This window comes from Populus nigra, chromosome 1, assembly GCF_951802175.1.
Source record: "Populus nigra chromosome 1, ddPopNigr1.1, whole genome shotgun sequence".
Lineage (NCBI taxonomy): Eukaryota > Viridiplantae > Streptophyta > Magnoliopsida > Malpighiales > Salicaceae > Populus > Populus nigra.
The window spans coordinates 5,378,160-5,397,003 of NC_084852.1; the positions used below are offsets into that span (position 1 = coordinate 5,378,160).

The window sequence follows — 18,844 nt, forward strand, 5'->3', positions numbered from 1 at the left end:
TAATGTATTGGATGACGTGTAGTCCCGTTCCGGCTTCATTATTTTTTATTTCTTGCTGGTTCCACCGGTACTCTTTTTTTCGAGGCTGCTTCTCTTCTTCAATGGAGAAACTGAGGAGAGTAGTGAAGGAGATAGCCTACGTGCAAGACTACACTAAGCTCTCTACACTGCACCAATCTTTAATTCCCATCCTCTCATTAGCTTCCTCACTTTACAGAGTTGTTCTCTCTATCCGCCACTATCTCTACCACTTTGGCTTCTTCTCTAAGCACAGGTATGCATGACCCTACTTACTGTTTGGTCTCTGATAAAGTACAAAGAAAGAAGAGAAAATGAAAGAAAGCTTTGATTTTTTATTATTTTGGCATGTGGGTTTTTCGTGGTTTCTAGTAAGTTCCTATCTTTTTTTGAATTTTTGTTTGCCTTTGCCATTGTGCGTGACTAACAAGAGCGTAGCTTAGGCTAGGAAAGTATATTTTTCTATTGGTTTTTGCTGTAATCTGTTTATTTTTGAAGGTTGCCAGTGCCGGTGATAAGTGTTGGCAACTTAACATGGGGAGGAAATGGGAAGACTCCAATGGTTGAGTTCATTTCTTCATGGTTAGCTGATTCTGGAATTTCACCTCTCATTCTTACTAGGGTATTTTAACCTTTTTCTCTTTTTTGGTTTCATTTTACCTAGTGAATGATTACATTTCCTACTGGTTAATGATATGATGATTGCTAGCGCGACTATGCAATCTAATCTCAGCGTGTGGGTTCGCACATTGGCATGCACGAACCAGATTGCATAGTAATGACAAGTGCAGATTTGCTTATTGTTTGTGTAGTTGTATGGAGCCATTGGCTTAGTTGAGAGATTAATGTTTTCTTCTCTTGTTGGCAGGGTTATGCTGGTGGAGATGAAGCTAGGATGCTTACTAGGCATCTTCGTGGGAAAGCAGTAAAGATTGGTGTTGGTGCAAATCGAGCTGCTACTGCTGCTTGCTTCTTTAAGCGACATGGTTATGTAGATCCTCGTGATTATTTAGTTGAGGGCAAATGGCATGAACAGAAAGAGGGAAGTCGGATTAACTCAAGAAAAGTTGGTGTTGTGGTTTTGGATGATGGAATGCAGGTATTGTTTCCTTTATGTTTTTCCTATTATTTGTGTCATTTTGCCTTCACTCTCTCCGTGTTTGCTTGCATATACATGCTTATGCTCAGTAATTCGTGTGCATGTGTTTGTATTACATAACTCTGTGCAGCATCAGGCTGTACTTGCTTATTTTTTAACCCATGCTTTGATTTTTCTCACCCAAGTATTGTTCTTTATCTGTCTATGTGAAATGCCTGTCTATGTGCCTTCTGTCTTTAATTTATTTTCTTGATAAGCTGGCCCAAATATAGTGTGATTCTTATATTGTGAATTGAATTCATGTCATATTCAGCCAATTGATTGTTAATAGTCCTCTAATCTTGAAGAAAGAAATACGTGGCTTATACATATGCTGGTAATGATAGTGTTTATTTACATGGAAGATAGCACTGGAGCCTGCAGCGTGACATAGAGATTGTCATGGTTAATGGACTAACACCATGGGGAAATCATCAAATACTTCCTCTTGGACCTTTAAGGGAACCTTTGAAAGCCCTCGGAAGAGCAGATGTTGTTGTAATTCATCATGCAAACCTGGTACCTACCACTGATTTTTTCGTAGTTTGTCGGTGTTTTTTAAATTATGTTTCATTTAAAATTCTGCTTTTCTTGATGCTCTAAAGAACATAATTCTCTTACCACTCATGTTTAAGATGAATATATATATATATATATATATATATATATATATATGTATGAGCAGGAAATTGATTCAAATATGTTGAAATAAAAGTTTTGCACAGGTTTCGGAGCATAATCTCAGAGACATCAAGTTAATGATCCGAGAAGTTGAAAACTCTCTTCGTATTTTTTTCACTAGAATGTCTCCCTCACACTTCTTTGAAGTAGGAAATATCAACACCAGAATACCATTGGATATCTTATGCAATGGTGTTGTGCTATGTGTTTCTGCAATTGGTTCTGCAAATGCTTTTGTGCAGGGGATAAAGAAGGTATTTTGCCCCTTTAGCCATTTGATCTTAAATATTATTTGCTTAATTATTTTATCTGGAGAATCTTCACACATGTTAATGGAAGTCCAATAAAAAATACTGGGAGGCAGATTACAGGTGATATATTATTCTCAAATCCTTGCCCCTTGTCCCCCCCTACTGTTATGTATTTTTATCTACAAATGAGAGGTGTTTCCTTGGCAGATGGGAACATTGTATGTTGATCGACTTGATTTCAGTGATCATCACTCACTCCAAGACACGGTACAATTCCCATACTCTCCCGTCTAAATTTTACACTGCTTTATACACGCACTTCAACATTTTATAACTCAAAGATGCTTATGACTGTTCTTTATAAGTTCAAATTTAATCTTGAACTTAACCTTAGTGACCATTTAATCTCCTGAATCTGTCTTTTAGTTTTTAGACTCTTTGATTGCATATGCACAATTGAACTTTTGTGGGAGGCAAATTCATTTGTGAGATATATCATGATTTAGATTGCCTCTACTGGCAGTATCCATATTATCAGTACAACTCATCCCAAACTGCTAAGTAATTGTTCGAAAAGAAGGGGAATAATAGCGAGAATGAATTAAAAATGAAATAGCACGTGATATATACCAGCATATTATCTCATCCCTACTCGCCTGTTGTTGCTTGTGGTACCAATTCTGTATGTCAATCTTATTGTCCTTTTGTCACTTAATTTAGGATATTGAGATAATCAAAATGAAACTCAAAGAGCTGGAGGATAAGTTTGGCTCCATGCCAGTTGTTGTCATAACAGAGAAGGTGAGTAGGTATTTATTGTTCTTGGTTGGTGGTTCCACGCTAGTTGTGCTTGATTACAACACTGCTATATCTTTTTGTCCCTAGCTTATTTAGGAAGACTAAAGGGACATATGCTACTTGACTTCATTTTACATGCATGTCCGATTTATGGTACATGTAATTTGCAGTTTATTTACTTTCACTGGCAAGACACCTTCCCTTTAAATGGAAATAAGCATACCTAGTTTTCTTTCCTGATGAGAATGCTTGTGCAAATTTTAGACCATATTAAAACTGAATTGACTGCAAAATCCTGGGCCATTGAAGATGTAAATTATTTAAATAGGAATTTTAAGAAAACAGCTCATTACTTTGTGTGTATTTATTATTTTTCTCCATTGAATTACCAGGATTATGATAGAGACCCTGAAATTCTCAGGCATTTGAGTCCTTATAAAGCTATGGCACTCTGCTCAGAATTGCAAATCATTCCTTGTAGAGACAACGGGGATGATGATTTCAAAAAGCTGTTGAAGGAGCTCGTGGAGGTAAAAGTTTTAGGAGCAAACCAGAACTAGCTTTCAGATACCAATTCCATAGGGTCTGAGCACAGATTAATTGATCCACCAGTTTTATCTATTCAACTTTTATTTACGGAAAGGTTGAAACATAAGCAAATGATGTCTCAAACTTCTAACTCTAGAATGCAGGGCATGACACAACTACACGTGCTACTTAAATTATTCAGAAGGAAATCCATGAGGGGGTGCATGCTTTTCCTATATTACAGTCCTTGAGTAAAAGAAACTCCAGTGGATTCTAGCCAGGCTTCTCCTTGTATCAGCTCTGCCACAGTGAATTGCTTGGCCTCATTTGGATCAGTAATGACATGATATCCAGGCCGATTCACTCTCTTGCTAACACCTGCACCTGGCTCTCTATTTGAAGACTCGCCATAATACAATGTTTTCAATGCAAAATCCTTGCTCTATTCTGCCCAAACAGTACGATTAATATGTCCCCCAATATAAGATTGCATAACTACAGTACGTAGGAACCTTTTCTGCCCCAATTCAAGATCAGGTTTTGGAATAATGATACAGTTCTGGATTGAGATCCCAGTATTTTGATTTGGATCAATCCTACCTTGTGCAGTGACCGTGTTCTTTAGGTTTGCCGTAGGCTTCCTTGCAATGGGAGCCACAGCTTGGTGCTTTTCTGGTCCTATATTTTGGAACAAAATTTTCAAATATTGTCTAGCTTAGACCAAAATAAATGCTTAATTAAAGAGTTAATTTTGGAATCTTTGTAATGCCTAACAATACTGCCGCATAAACAAATGCTTAAACAACAACAAAAATAGTAGGAAAACAGAGGGTTGTTACCAAGCTAGCTGATCTAAAGGTTGGAGATCCATCCAAGACACCGAGGCTACCAGTTACGATGGTGAAATCCATACCTTCACCAGCAATCATAACATTTTTGTTCTTTGCAACTTCCACTTTCTCCTCATAATTCCAGCTTTTCACATACATCACAAACCGTCTTTTACTTTTTTCTGGAGCCGAGTTCACAGCTTCTTGAACTGTGGTATAGTCCCACTTCCATCTATACCTCGACCACTTTGGCCTCAACATTGCCTACTGAACTTTCCAATTGTTTCCGGTCCCTGCAAAAGATCCATGATGGGAAACCTCTTTAATGGCTGAACAATATCAGTATCAGAGGCTGAAAGACTAGCAACAACTGCCAGAGAAGTTTTCGTTCTTGAAATCAAATCCTGGATCAATTTTTTCCATCGTGATTGACCTATTGTGTCAATTCCATCCAGGCTTGAACAACAGCACCAAGACACCAAGATTATTAGCAAAACCCTCCATGCATGCACACCACATCAACCGTAAATATCTCAAACCCTCCATCTGAAATATTTGACACTATTGCTACCATTTAAGCCTCTGCAATATCAGCAGATTCAGCTCTGGATGAACGCCTCCCCCAAATGTTCCATCCAGTGCAATAGGCAACCCCAGTGACTTCAAGGCAAGGTGAGCTGCCTTCTGCCCTGATATCATCATTGCACCAAATGTTGGTCCCTGCATTACCAGTAACTACAACAAATGCATCAGTTTCATAAACCTGGGTTTCATTTTTGGGCACTAAGTTCTCATCACAAGCAGCTCAAAACATTGCTATTTTGTCAAATGCTCTAGCGAAAACTTGAAGCCATGACCTTTTTCACTTTCTCATTTCATGGTCCTAGAAATTATATCAGGAAAATGACATGGTGGTCCCTCAAGATAAGATATTTTAGTACCCATCTTCTATGATTTGAGGGGACCATAATGAAAAGTCCAATCTATCTATCCACTAATGGATGTATATAATCGAAGGCCACACTTCAAGATCATAGAATGGACTGGAAATGTGGCCCGTGACAAAGAAGTCCTGATTACTACAGTATAAAGAAAGTGCAAAATACAGATATGGCTGCACAACCGACATCAGTGAAGGTCACCTCAGTTACACAGCTTCAGAAAGTGATGGTTCAACCAGCTTTAAGTAAAATAAACAATAATTCATAGAGACAGAAATTGAGCTTTTTTGGCAATAAACAATAAAGATGAATTGAGAACACTACCTTCACAGCATGATGCAAGTCTGTTAACAATTTTAGTTTCAGATATTGATTATGTAGCTCATAAGTTAAAGAGCAAACGAGGGAAATCTCAATTGATCATTAAAATCCCGACAACATTTGAAATAAAGGGAAATTAAAGGTTACCAATATTCTTGGAGAGCCGTCAATCTCAGCAACTTCCATGCCAGTGACAATCATTCCAGGCAGAGTCTCCCTAGGAAGCCTCTCGATGGCATCTTCAGCTGCATTTATGTCAAGGGCCTTCATTCCTGGCACACTATCGATCATGCCAATGCTCTTAACCCTCTTGATCCCAGTAGCACCAAATGGTCCATCATGGCCACAGGAACTCACAACCACCTTGGCCTCCATCACATTAGGGTCCATACAAGATTGTGTGTCATGATTCATTGACACAAGAGCCTAATTAATGACCACTCCACCTACTCTTCCTTCCTTCACTATCAAGTCCTCTATGTTAGAAAATAATATAAATCATATTCTAGAACCTCACCTAAAAGCTTAAGCTTTTAGATGAGATGGTTCTTTGGTATCAGAGTCTTGATAACCAAGCGGTCACGAGTTCGAATTTCACCATCCTTATTTATTTGATAAAAATTAAGCACAAGGTAAAACAAGTATGTGCAAGTTTCAAGCCCAAAGAGCTTTTACTTGAGGGGATATGTTAGAAAATAATATAAATCATATCGTAGAACCTCACCTAAAAGCTTAAGCTTTTAGGTGAGATGGTTCTTTGACACTATGCAGCCACAGCATTGAAAAGCTTGACATTTGAACGGGCAAGGAGTTCGCTCATGATTGTAGAGGTGAAGAGAGCAGCATGCTTGATTACTACATAGTCTTCTTGCTCATCATACTCGATGCTTAGCTCATCAAGGAAGAGATGAGCAGGTTTGCGTACAACCTGGTCAAGATATAGATGTACAATCAATTTCAAAATTTAATTCATAAAATGTAGATTGTAAAGATAGCTATATTTTTTTATAAAAAAAATGCAAGTATATCTAGAAAATCAAGAACCTTGTACAAGCCAGTTCCTTCGAGAGAAATTAAATGAAAATTATTTTCATTGATTAGGAACCAAGCCCCTTCTTTCTCTTTTTGATTAGTACTTCTACAAATGAAGCATAGAAGTAACTTAACTTTCTACTCAAATTTTGAATAAATGATCACAAGCCCACAACATTATAAATTACAAATCTTGGCCACAATGTAAAAGAGTCTAAATAGAAATTAGTGGCTATTATTCAACCAGAAAGCCCCATCAATCCTAATCATCATGTTGCAACCATCAACCATGCCCAAAATAAAATAAAACCAGGAAAAAACTAACAAGACAACATAAGTATTATCAGCTTTTTCTTATCATACACTAATTAATAAAACAGTAAATAACATTAATTGCATGCAAAAGGGAAGAATTTTGATTACCATGGCAGAGAAGACAGCTGACCACCAAGCCAAGCACCACCGCCAGGCCTAACAATTGTTCAACAATGGCAATGTGGACAGAAGGGTTCTTGCTAAGCTCATAAGCACAGGATAACCCAGCAGAGCCAGCACCAACAATAACAACATCAGTGTATCTGCATGACTTATGGTTTTGTTTGGAAACGCGGTTGAAATCGTGTTTTTTTAAATTTTATTTTATTTTATATTTTTGTTAAAAATTAATTTTTTATATATATTTTTAGATTGTTTTGATGTGCTAATCTCAAAAATAATTTTAAAAAAAATATTATTTTAATACACTTCTAAACAGAAAGTATTTTAAACCGTTACCACAATCTCAAGCAGACATATCATGTACCTTCTTGTCACTTCCCTTGACACCAGAGAAAATTTTAAAACATAAAATATATAATTATTATTAATGTGCTTTTTAATTATAAGAAAATTTTTAACTATCAACTCAAAATCAAAAAACTTGACACAACCAATTCAAATCGTGGTTGATTAATTTTGAAAATCCAAAAAACATAACCTCATATAAATAGTGACTTTTTAGATAGCGCACGCTGCGTGGTAGATTAGGTCAAAATTTTCTAACATAAAACAATTAAATAGGTTAAGAATTACTTGGTTGATCTTCTAAGATACGAGATAAAATAAATAATTTTTTGAAAAAAAAAAGAACACGGAAAAAAAGATCGAAATTAAATCTATAGAAGAATGCTAAAAAAACCCTAGTTAATCCAAGTTAACTTGACTAAACTGCAACAGGATAACCTCATGGAAAAGAAGTGGAAAAATAACAAAGCTCAGGGGCTAATAATTTAATACCAAATGATAAAAATAAAAAAAATCAATTTTATACATAAAATATTGAGAGTAAAAAAACTAAGTTAACTTAGGTTAACTTGAAAAACTCATTACCTTAGAATATGAGATCGGGATAACCCTATAAAAATAAAAATGGAACAAATCATGAATCTCAAAGGCCAAAAACTTAATGTTGAATGATAAAATTAAAAAACAATAATAATTTATAAAAAAAAAACCTAAAATAAATCAAACTTAAATCGGGCTAATATCTGAAAGCAATGACTTAGATTATGAGACTAAGATTACCTCATGGAAGGCAAATACAAAAAAAAATAACAAATCAAATTTCCTAATAATAAAAAATTAAAACAAAAAAAATAGCAATCATAACAACAAGGACCAAATTTGGTATAAAACTAATGAAAGAGTAATAAAAAGAATGGGGGTCAAAATTGGATACAAAATAATTATGGACTAAATTGAAAAACAAAATAAATTAAGGGGAAAAAAAGAATAATCAAAACAATGAGGGCCAAAATTAGATTTAAAAATTAAATGAAATAAAATATTGAGGGACAAATTGGAAGAAAAAAATCAATAAAATGATATAAAAAAAACAATAATAAAAAGAATGAGGATCAAATTGGATACAAAAATTAAATGAAATAAATATTCATAGATGAAATTGAAAAAAAAATCCATAAGACATTAAAATCAACACAAATAACAGTCAAATTAATGAGAACCAAAATTAAAATAAACATAAATTGATGGACACTATTGAATTTTGAAAGGGTAAACGTGAATCTTAATGTTAAGACAGAAAAAAAAAAAAAAGGGAGTAAAAAACAATTCTACCACCATCAAACCATTGCGACTAGCAGCACACTCATCACCTTATTAGTTGAGCCATCACAAGATGTTTTAGGCAAAATAATATGTGGTCATTTTTGGTAGCTAGATGGATCATCCAAATGGTGCAGACAATGTTCACTCTCTAGCGCATGCAACGCATATGCTATGAACTTTTTGTTGTTTTATAATATTTTTATTTGTTACCCTCATTCAATTTGTTAATGCTAATTGAACTACATTAAAAGACCCCCACATTCCCTTGGCTTGTATTGTATTGTAAAGGGCAAAAATATCAATAATACACTATAGCAATTCATAGGACAATAAATCTTGATTCACGATACATTACCAAGCCCCCTTAACTTCTTTTAATAATGGTACATTTAAAAAAAAAATTCCTCCTAATCATCCAGGAGGTGTTAACTAAAATGTATCCCATGCATTTTTCACAAGAAAGGGATGCATTTCCATGTTTGCCATTTTGGCCTAGCCCAAGTGGTTAAAATTTCTAGTCATTTTGAGCATGGCTTGGATAGCTAAAAGCATGGTATTTTGAATGATGTTTGATTGTGATTTATCTTGATTTATCTAATTTTATCTTAGCACGTCTCTTTTTATATTTTTTATTTATAGGAATCATATCTATAAATTTTTCATGCATATAATTTGTTATGTGCATATACAACTTTTCTATGCAAAGTAGAAAAATAACATTGCTAGCATCTCTATCAATAACATGCTAATCATCACTTAATTTTTTAGAAAAATATTGTCATTAATGTCTCATATTGCTTTCTATATTATTTTATGACACACATGGCACCGGCATGAGCTAGCCAAAGATATTTTTCTATTCAAAAAAGCAGTATGGAGCACCAACAAGCATCATTTTCTCCTCCAATTGATTACTAGCTCTACGATCAATGGCGAGTATCAATGATATGCTAGTTATCCTTCTCTATAAAGTAAGTCAAGGGACTTTGATATGCTAGTTTTCCCTCTCTATAAAGTAAGCTCAGGGACTTAGATGTATAAATAAACTTAATTACTAAGTAAAAAAATTCAAGTCTATCATTGCCCTTAAAAAGCCAGAGCTATACATAGTCAAGTCAAGCTCATGCAAATTCAAGGCCATACAAATCCTAAACACATAAACTCTTTTATGGTCATTTAACTCCACATATACTATACTCCTCTTATACTTGCTAATTTAAGCATGCATATAACTTGTTTTGCAGGTAAACTCATGGGCTTGCGAACAAACCTAGTCACTAGAACACAATCATAAAAAGCTCATTTTCTATCTCATTTTTTGTTATGATTTCATAAGATACCTCCCTCTAAATATATATATGTAAAAAACAAATTCGTTACATGTTATTTTTTACTCATTATGGACCATATTCTGGTATCTTTTTGTGATGTTTCGTGTGACGAGCTCACTGTGACTTTGAAAGGCTTATAGAAGAAGGTAGTTTTTCCATTATGCTTTTGGAATATTATCATCGATCATAGTGATTTTTTGGAATTCTTTAAAAGGAGCTTTTGTTATTTGGATTTCTTAGGATCTGGTTCAAGATTTTAATTGAACGAAGCCATATCTTAGGCGGCTATTTGTCAACCTCTTTTTTTTGGGTTGATTCTCCAACAGGTAGCAATATCTATAAAGTGTGGTTTCAAAATGTATATATAGTGACATTTAATAAAAAAAAAGCTGCAAGTTATAAATTTTTATAATACACAGTAACGTTTTGATAAGAGCAGCATCAATGGCGTTTTGGTTTGAGGTTGTTTAAATCACAGTTTTAACTAAGATCGATGGAGTTTCTGAAAAAACGAAATCATCAGGTTTTATGTTGTATAAAGAACAGGGAACACTACATGCTACCAACAACGCTGGGATCCAGACAAACTGTTCAACATTTGAGAAGAATCCCCGAAGTTAGATCATACAGAGACGAATTCATTAGGCATAACAAGGCTCTCAGCTCCTTGCAACAGCACAATGGAAGCCTGTTCAGCCTTTGTTCGTTAAGCAAACTTCAAGAGTGCTTTAACTAAATATAGGAAAAACAATTGAAGAGCACCCGTTAAAAATGAAAACGATCCTTATTTCATGGCGTGCTTGGGATCGCTATAGAGAGCTTGTTCGCTGAAGACACTGTTCAGGAAAAAAAAACATAGCTTTTACCTGCTAAAGAAACGCGGCAGCAGACCCATTGTCTCTGTTCTCTGTTGTAAGGATGGCTATAGGGCACCCGCTGAATTTCCTGTCATTTTGTGCCAGTTTGGGTGAGTTTCAAACTGGGTGAGATTCAAAAATCGATTTGCCTCGAATTTTTTTTTTCTGTGCTAATACTAGAAAAAATATCTGAAAAAAAATTTGATGTTTTTTTTAATAAAAATATATTTTAAAAAAACATATGGCGCCAACAGCAGTTAAAAGAGCATTAACCAGGAACACCCCAACACTTTATCGATAATTTATTGTTCGACTCGAGAGAGCAATAGCTATTTAATACACAAATACAAACTGTGAAGTATTCCATTATCATCCCACAATATAGAGACCAGATATCTGGACAACACCAGAAACAAATGATGCATATGTCATACAACCAAACATAGGAAAGATAATAATAATAATAGCTTTGATATCTCTAAAGTTCTTGATAAGAGCAGGGAGAGCACGGTGTGGAGTTTTAAATTTACTGGAACAGCTTAGAAACCATGAATTTTAATGTTCTCCTTCTTCACAATGCCAGCCTGACCAAACAAAACAAAAATAAAAATTTGGATCCACCTAAATATCAGTATTTGGAGACAACCCAAAAGAGAAAAACTGATTGTTAAACTCATCAGCTCGCACAAGGAATGAAAATTACCTGAACAAGAAAGGTAGAGACATTCTTGCGCTGGTCACCTTGAAGTTGAATAACCTGTATTGAACAATCACATAAGCAACAAGAGACTAAACATTCAAAGGCTATTTTAAATGCTAAGCTGAAACACACATACCTGGCCTAATTCAAGGTCCTGCACCACTGTACCATTACAGCAGAATTCTTTCTTGAGGTCCTTGAGTATCTTGTTATAGCTGAATTCTTTTTTCAAACCTTGCACAGTTGTCAAGCTTTTTCTACCATTGCGTTGCTGTGTACGAATGTGCACGTACTCTTTTGCCCCAGCACCGGAGTCCTCAGCATTTGCATCAGCAAAAGGATCTACCATGGCAAACCACATAATTGTCAGGCATCTAGGTGTAGATTAGGTAGAAGGTTTTGTCACATCTCAGAACAATAAATGTATCAGTACAATACAATTCGTAGGCATACTAGCAACAAAATTTAAGATGAGTAAAAAAGGTAGCTTACCAAAAGCGGTGGGAGTTTGGACGTCGAGATCAGACATAAAACCTTAACTGTTCAAGGAAGCCCAACAACCTAAAAGCTCAAAACCTGAATAGAAATAACTCCATATTAACAGGGACTGAAACACTATTAAAAACTCAAAAGGATAAGATTAACTTTGCTAGGAAAATATATATTTTTTTTATCCTTTCCAAAATCACAGCATATTTCTTAGGAGACAAAAACAAGTCGCTCTATTTTCACCATAAAAAAAGGAAATCACCTAAATAAACAAGAAATAAATGGAAACAATAAATTACTTCCTGCTCACACTGGGGCAAGCAGGTAAGGCCGTTTATGAACTAATCAATCATGATAGAGAAAACTCACATAACAAAGTTGTCAACCACATCAAAAAATAAGATCCTAGATTAATAAGTTGCTTGTCACCGAACAGAACAATACAAGCTACAAAACTCTAACTAGAACATGTCATAACGTATTACTAATCGCATCCATATTCTAAACACAAAATCATCAACAAACAAACAAAAACACAAATACCCATTTGATGTAAAACAGAGCTTGCTTTATTCAACAAAAATACAGATCTTAACTGCCTAATTGAACATATAGATATGATCACTCCCACATGCCAATAAGCTAATCAGACAACAGACACAAAAAACCTAACTTCAAAAAATGAAGAAAAGAAGAACCCATCAATTAAGACAACAACAAAAAGGCGATCTATCAAGACAAAGATTATAGCTTGCAATCAACTCACAAAGATCTGATCTTTTTAAACAAGATTCACAGAATTAACGCGGACAATTAATAAGTAAGCTAAAAATTAGCATAAAAAGAAGATGAAATCAACTAATTAGAACAAAGAGAAATTACTTGATCCGGTGACTAGGGTTTCAATGTGAGAGATTGGTTGATTGATTTGAAGCGAAGCGAAGCGAAGCTATGTCAAGATAACAGGCTGTTTGGTTGCAAAGAAAGCAGAGCTCTAGAAACTATATAGCGAGAACAAGCGAGAGGGTGTTGGTTTTCGAATTTACATTTTTAGGGTTGGGTCGGTTAATATAAGTTCTACTCTCAAGAGTGGTGAGTGCCTGGACACGCGTTGTGATTGGTATTGTCTAGCGTATGATTTTAATAGAATGAACACATGGCGGGTGGATCATGCGAGTAAAGAAGATTTGGTAGTTCGAGGGCGTGAGTGAAGAAATTTGATAGAAAAGCGTTTGTTCTTACCGAACGACACCGTTGATGAATTAAGAGTTTAGGACCGCTTGTTTGTTTCTTTGGGCTTTTACTATTAAAAGTATTAAATTAATTTTTTAAGTATTATTTTAAAGTTTTAATACCTTAAAAATAAAAAATTATTATTTTAATAATTTTATAAAAACATTTTTTATTGCATTACTAAACGCACATTATTTTATTTTTTTTAAGTGTCAACATGTTTGAAAACTATTTCTATTTAATTTTATAATAACCAAGAAAAATATTCATAATAATTTTATTAATTTATATCTCAAATGAAAAATGTATTTTTCAGTAAAAAAATTCTTTTTATATTCATATATTTCACAAAAACATTTCTTTTTTTACTAAAATCAAGGTTTTTTTAAAAATAAAAATTATTTCAATAATAAAAAAAACATGTCCCAAAAGTAGCAAGTTGTACAGTTATTCTATTTCCATCCATAAATCAGTCAAAGGCAAATGAAATCAAATTTCTTGCAAATCATTCATCATCCCATTATTAAAAGTCACATGTTTTTGGATTCCTAGCACAAGCCTAGTCTCCTGCAAATCGTGGAAAGCCCATAATTAAACAATTCATTATTTGATGGAGAAGCTCATTTAATATTAAATAATAAAATTAAAAAATATTAATTTTAAAAAATTATTAAAATAATAAAAATAATAAAAATCAAATTTGATAGCAAAAAATCAAAATAGAATGAAATCATAAAAACAACCCAACTATAAAAATTAATTCAAAAAAAAAAATATGATCCAAATCTAATATACAAAAAAGTTGGAGGATGTAATTGAAAAAAATTCAATTTTATAAACTACTTCAATTAAAATAAATAGTAATCAAAAGAACATGGACCAAATCTAGAAAAAAAATTAAAAAACTATTTTGAAAATTTATAAAGACAAACATGAAAATCAAAGAGAAAAAAAAATAAAAAAAAGTTAATCAACTTCAAACCAGGCTCCGTCTTCCTCACATGTCGACTAGGGATGGAGGGTGCCAAGATGACTCCAACATGGCCATGGAAGCCACTGTTTAGCCTCATAAAAGCTCTTCATGAGCTACCTCAAAGGCGCAAGAGTAACCGACACACTAACATGTGTATAATATGCGTCAACAACTTTATTTTTAAATAATATTATATTTTTAAAATTACTAAGTTGCCCTTCCATCAATATGATTATATTAAAAAAAAAAACATTGTTAAGAAAATGATAGTCATTTCAAGAAAATTATATGATTTAGTTTTTTATTTGAACCTCGGTATCTCCAACCAATTAGGTATAGTTATTATCATTATATTATTTTATTTTTAAAGATTTTAAATTCATTTCCCTCAAGGAATTATACACGAGTTCTCTCGATAAAACTTTGGTAGTAGATCTGCAATATTTTCTTTTTGATTTTACAGTCAATGAAAATATTTTCATTCGAAATCAAAGTGTTTAATGATATTATATCTATGATGTATATATCTAAATTTACCATTATACATATTATCTTGTGTCTTTTTTATTTTTAACAAACTATCACAATAGACATAAATATTTAGCATTGAGTTGGCTAACAATGAATGTCCTCTAATAAATTCTAAAGTCATTTAGCTTTCCCTTAAGCTTTACGAAGAGCAATAAGCTTTGATTCTATCATGGATCTTGCAACACATGTTTATTTAAAGAATTTTCATGGCATAGTGGCTCCACCAAGTGTGAAGATATATTCACTAGTGGTTTTCAATTCCTTAGTATCAAATATTCAATTGACATCATTATACTCTTCAAGTATTGTTAGGTAATCAGTATAGTGTAGTCTATGATGTACCTCAAATATTTGATTACTTATTTGTATTGCTTTTCAATTATCCACCCATGAACTATTGGTAAATCTATTCAGTTTGCTAATCAAATAAGTTATAATATACATGAAGCTCTCAATTATCCGAGAATATTTCAATTGGTTTTTTCCCTCATTTTTTATTGTCACCTTTAAAAATTTTATCGAGTATTTTTTCAATACTAATCCATCACATATCCTAGAGCTTTGGTTTAAGCCCACAATTCACTCTGTTTAAAAACCTCTATCCTTTAAAAACTTGGGTCTCTTTTGTGTACAATTTTAACTTCTCAACTTTACACTTTATAAATATAAAAAAAATCTTGTTTATTTTTTATGTAAGATAGAGTTTTTTTAGAGAGTTTTGTGTTCCATCAAAATATACAAATCGAGAATTCTTTGAAATCAATTTTTTATTCACCTGTATTTTTAAAACACGTTAATATTCTATGCTAAAAAGCTTATCTCAAATATTAAACTCCAGCAAAGTCTCCCCCCTGAAAATAATGGAGCCTCTCAAACACCCCCCATTAATCATATTCTTATCCAAATTTTCCAATATTTTAATCATCACAAAGGTAGAAGTGTTGAATTTCTTGGTCTGAAAATTAAGATCCGTAGATGCATGCCTTTAAAGAAGACAGAACATCTAACAAGTGAGCAATTACATGATTCTCGAGTGTGAAACAATTTAATCACAGTCGAAGAGTATCCCATCACCAAACAAAACACACATCACATGTAGTTAACATGTTCTTGTTGTATAGTCTGCAGACAAATCATTCCAAACTAATCCTCCAACCATTACATGCTGCTTGCAAGGAAGCAGTAGAAACTGTGAAATTAAGACCGCAAATCTTTAGCCACTACATGAGCAAGCATATATCAGGATCGTTACAGATTCAGGATTTCTATATATTTGAGAATGGCACTTATTGTCTCACCCCAAATGCACATAACTTGCAGCCAAGAAACTCCAGTGTAGAGTGGCAATAAGCTTGCAAAGAAAATCCAGAAAGCAACACTTAAAAGTTCCTGAACACATCCTCTGCTTCTGTATTTCTCTAAAGAAATTATTAGGTAAGCTTTAATCTTAATCATGTATATAGTTTTTGATAATTTAATCAAAAAAAAATATTAGTTTAATTACATCTCTTGGCAACCAAACAAAATTTAGAATCTTCAAAGAGCTAATAAGCAGACAAGACCAAGAACGGGAACCTTTTTATTCATCAACCACACCATAAATTTTGGATCATAATCTCTGAATAAATGACTCCAAGTGATCTAGCCTCTCAATCTTGTAGACACTTGGCAGAACAGAAACAATTCTCGATTCTCTAAACAAGAGAGGAAAAGATTTCCAATGTAATACACATCAAGGCACAACCAACCGTGGACGCATCTGCTTTTTTATGGGGAAGCACAAACGCTGCGGCTAGACATCCGAGGTTACAAACGAGCAGCCCTCTGGATCATGAGCAAAGTCCAAAACCAAACGACGAAGCATATTTCTTGGCAGAATATGCATACGCTAATATCGCGTGCAAGTATCTACCAGGTCACCAAACCCATGTCAAAACACAACACAGCAAAAAATCCCCTGTTGAAACTACAGAAATCATGCACAACAAAAGGAGCATATATTGCATAAAAAATCTTATTTGCATAGATATTAAAGCTTCCAATGGAATGGCCCTTAACAGCCACTCCAAACAGTACATGGGTGAACAAGAACAGATAATTTAAACGAGTTCAACAAATTATTAAAAGCAACCATTCTAAGATTGCTACTGAACACACACAATAACCATAATCCAGAGTAATAGCATATAAACCAAGACATTATCTTGGACAACATGAACAGCACATCTTAAAAACCACCACGGAGACGAAGGACAAGGTGAAGTGTGGACTCCTTCTGGATATTGTAGTCTGCCAGGGTGCGCCCATCTTCCAACTGCTTTCCAGCAAAGATCAACCTTTGTTGGTCTGGGGGAATACCTTCCTTGTCCTGGATCTTGGCCTTCACGTTGTCAATGGTGTCTGAGCTCTCGACCTCCAGAGTGATGGTCTTTCCGGTCAAAGTCTTGACAAAAATCTGCATTCCTCCACGGAGACGCAGCACCAAGTGAAGGGTTGACTCCTTCTGAATGTTGTAGTCAGCAAGAGTCCTCCCATCTTCAAGCTGCTTCCCAGCAAAAATCAACCTCTGCTGGTCTGGGGGGATGCCTTCCTTGTCCTGGATCTTGGCTTTCACATTGTCAATGGTATCAGAGCTCTCCACCTCCAAGGTGATGGTCTTTCCTGTGAGGGTCTTCACAAAGATCTGCATACCACCACGAAGACGAAGGACCAAATGGAGGGTGGACTCCTTCTGGATGTTGTAATCAGCAAGGGTACGGCCATCCTCAAGCTGCTTGCCGGCAAAGATGAGTCTCTGCTGGTCTGGTGGGATACCCTCCTTGTCTTGGATCTTCGCTTTCACATTATCAATGGTGTCAGAACTCTCAACCTCAAGGGTAATGGTCTTGCCAGTGAGGGTCTTCACAAAGATCTGCATGCCTCCCCTCAAACGGAGCACCAAGTGGAGTGTGGATTCCTTCTGGATGTTGTAGTCAGCAAGGGTGCGACCATCCTCAAGCTGCTTGCCGGCAAATATCAGCCTCTGCTGGTCTGGGGGAATGCCCTCCTTGTCCTGGATCTTGGCCTTCACATTGTCGATGGTGTCAGAACTCTCCACCTCCAAGGTGATTGTCTTGCCAGTAAGGGTCTTAACAAAGATCTGCATGCCACCTCTCAATCGGAGCACCAAATGAAGGGTTGACTCCTTCTGAATGTTGTAGTCGGCAAGGGTACGGCCATCCTCCAGTTGCTTGCCAGCAAAAATGAGCCTCTGCTGGTCTGGTGGGATCCCCTCCTTATCCTGGATCTTGGCCTTTACATTATCAATAGTGTCAGAGCTTTCCACCTCAAGGGTGATGGTCTTGCCAGTGAGAGTCTTGACGAAGATTTGCATCTGAACACAAAAAAAAACCCAGATCAAATACATAGTATTATTTATGTTTGTAACCCACAAATCAGACAGAAATTCAACAAAATATATGAAAAAAGTTTCAACCAACCAATTCAATATGAAAAAAAAAACTTTTGCCTGATCGGTAGTATATAAAAAAAAGATTTTACAATATTATATCTACAAATCATCTAAAACTAAGCTAAGAAATTAAAAGTCAATGGATCAAAGTTGAAAAATCATAAGAAAATTCCTTTCCTTTAAACAAATTAACATCAAAATTATACCAAAAAAACCATGATTTATATTAATTAATCAAATCTTACAAGGCCCTAGCAAACGAGGACCAATCAAGATCCGAACAACAAAATCAATAAAACTTCAAAACATCAAACAGATCCCTAGTTATTAATCAATCAACTTTTCAGAAAGGGATTGATCCATAAAAAACTAACAGATCTTAAGAATTAAGCATCGATAAATTAATATATTACACACACACACACACACACACACAAACATATGAAAAACAAGAAATGGAGACGAGGAGGCATACCTTGAAAGAGTTGAATGCTTTGTTAGGGAAGAAAGATAATATCACAAATGTGAGGAGAAGAGGGCTAGCAGACCGTCTTCATATATAGTAGAAATTCGGTGATGCAATTACCAGAATGCCCTATCAGAATACCCAATTGAAACACGCCACGTATTTGGAT

The 18,844-nt window shown here is 34.7% G+C and overlaps 3 protein-coding genes and 2 pseudogenes across 6 annotated transcripts; 1 reads left to right on the forward strand and 4 right to left on the reverse strand.

The window, feature by feature from the left end:
* The first annotated feature begins 29 nt into the window (after positions 1 to 29).
* LOC133675896 (probable tetraacyldisaccharide 4'-kinase, mitochondrial) lies at positions 30 to 4,008 on the forward strand. 4 transcript variants are annotated; one of them, XM_062097451.1, is made up of 9 exons: positions 30 to 274; positions 517 to 640; positions 887 to 1,117; positions 1,526 to 1,675; positions 1,882 to 2,091; positions 2,296 to 2,355; positions 2,809 to 2,889; positions 3,279 to 3,416; positions 3,572 to 4,008. In XM_062097451.1, exons 1-9 carry the CDS (start codon positions 102 to 104, stop codon positions 3,605 to 3,607), a joined length of 1,203 nt encoding a protein of 400 aa, XP_061953435.1. In that variant the 5' UTR covers positions 30 to 101; the 3' UTR covers positions 3,608 to 4,008. The 4 variants fall into 4 exon arrangements, with proteins under 4 accessions (XP_061953435.1, XP_061953425.1, XP_061953443.1 ...); XM_062097441.1 differs by having other exon boundaries at positions 3,579 to 4,008; XM_062097459.1 differs by lacking the exon at positions 2,809 to 2,889 and having other exon boundaries at positions 3,579 to 4,008.
* A 121-nt stretch (positions 4,009 to 4,129) lies between these two features.
* Positions 4,130 to 4,762, reverse strand: LOC133677868 (pectinesterase 1-like; annotated as a pseudogene).
* On the reverse strand, positions 4,755 to 7,393 carry LOC133675925 (thiamine thiazole synthase 1, chloroplastic-like; annotated as a pseudogene).
* Positions 7,394 to 11,100: 3,707 nt separating this feature from the next.
* Positions 11,101 to 13,066, reverse strand: LOC133691527 (protein translation factor SUI1 homolog 2). Its single transcript, XM_062112070.1, has 5 exons — positions 12,904 to 13,066; positions 12,025 to 12,108; positions 11,669 to 11,874; positions 11,536 to 11,589; positions 11,101 to 11,416 (listed from the first exon to the last, which is right to left on the reverse strand). Exons 2-5 carry the CDS (start codon positions 12,059 to 12,061, stop codon positions 11,372 to 11,374), a joined length of 342 nt encoding a protein of 113 aa, XP_061968054.1. The 5' UTR covers positions 12,062 to 12,108; positions 12,904 to 13,066; the 3' UTR covers positions 11,101 to 11,371.
* Positions 13,067 to 16,758: 3,692 nt separating this feature from the next.
* On the reverse strand, positions 16,759 to 18,844 carry LOC133685925 (polyubiquitin). Its single transcript, XM_062106938.1, has 2 exons — positions 18,685 to 18,844; positions 16,759 to 18,131 (listed from the first exon to the last, which is right to left on the reverse strand). The coding sequence occupies exon 2, from the start codon at positions 18,129 to 18,131 to the stop codon at positions 16,986 to 16,988; it is 1,146 nt and encodes a 381-aa protein (XP_061962922.1). The 5' UTR covers positions 18,685 to 18,844; the 3' UTR covers positions 16,759 to 16,985.

Coding starts and splice junctions, on each gene's coding strand:
- LOC133685925 (XM_062106938.1), bottom strand. CDS start 18,131: ATGCAAATCTTCGTCAAGACTCTCACTGGCAAGACCATCACCCTTGAG.
- LOC133675896 (XM_062097441.1), top strand. CDS start 102: ATGGAGAAACTGAGGAGAGTAGTGAAGGAGATAGCCTACGTGCAAGAC. Junction 1,118..1,525: donor TTTTGGATGATGGAATGCAG/GTATTGTTTCCT, acceptor CATGGAAGATAG/CACTGGAGCCTGCAGCGTGA. Junction 2,092..2,295: donor TTGTGCAGGGGATAAAGAAG/GTATTTTGCCCC, acceptor TTTCCTTGGCAG/ATGGGAACATTGTATGTTGA.
- LOC133691527 (XM_062112070.1), bottom strand. CDS start 12,061: ATGTCTGATCTCGACGTCCAAACTCCCACCGCTTTTG. Junction 11,875..12,024: donor CCAAACTCCCACCGCTTTTG/GTAAGCTACCTT, acceptor TTGCCATGGTAG/ATCCTTTTGCTGATGCAAAT. Junction 11,590..11,668: donor AGGACCTTGAATTAGGCCAG/GTATGTGTGTTT, acceptor TGTTCAATACAG/GTTATTCAACTTCAAGGTGA.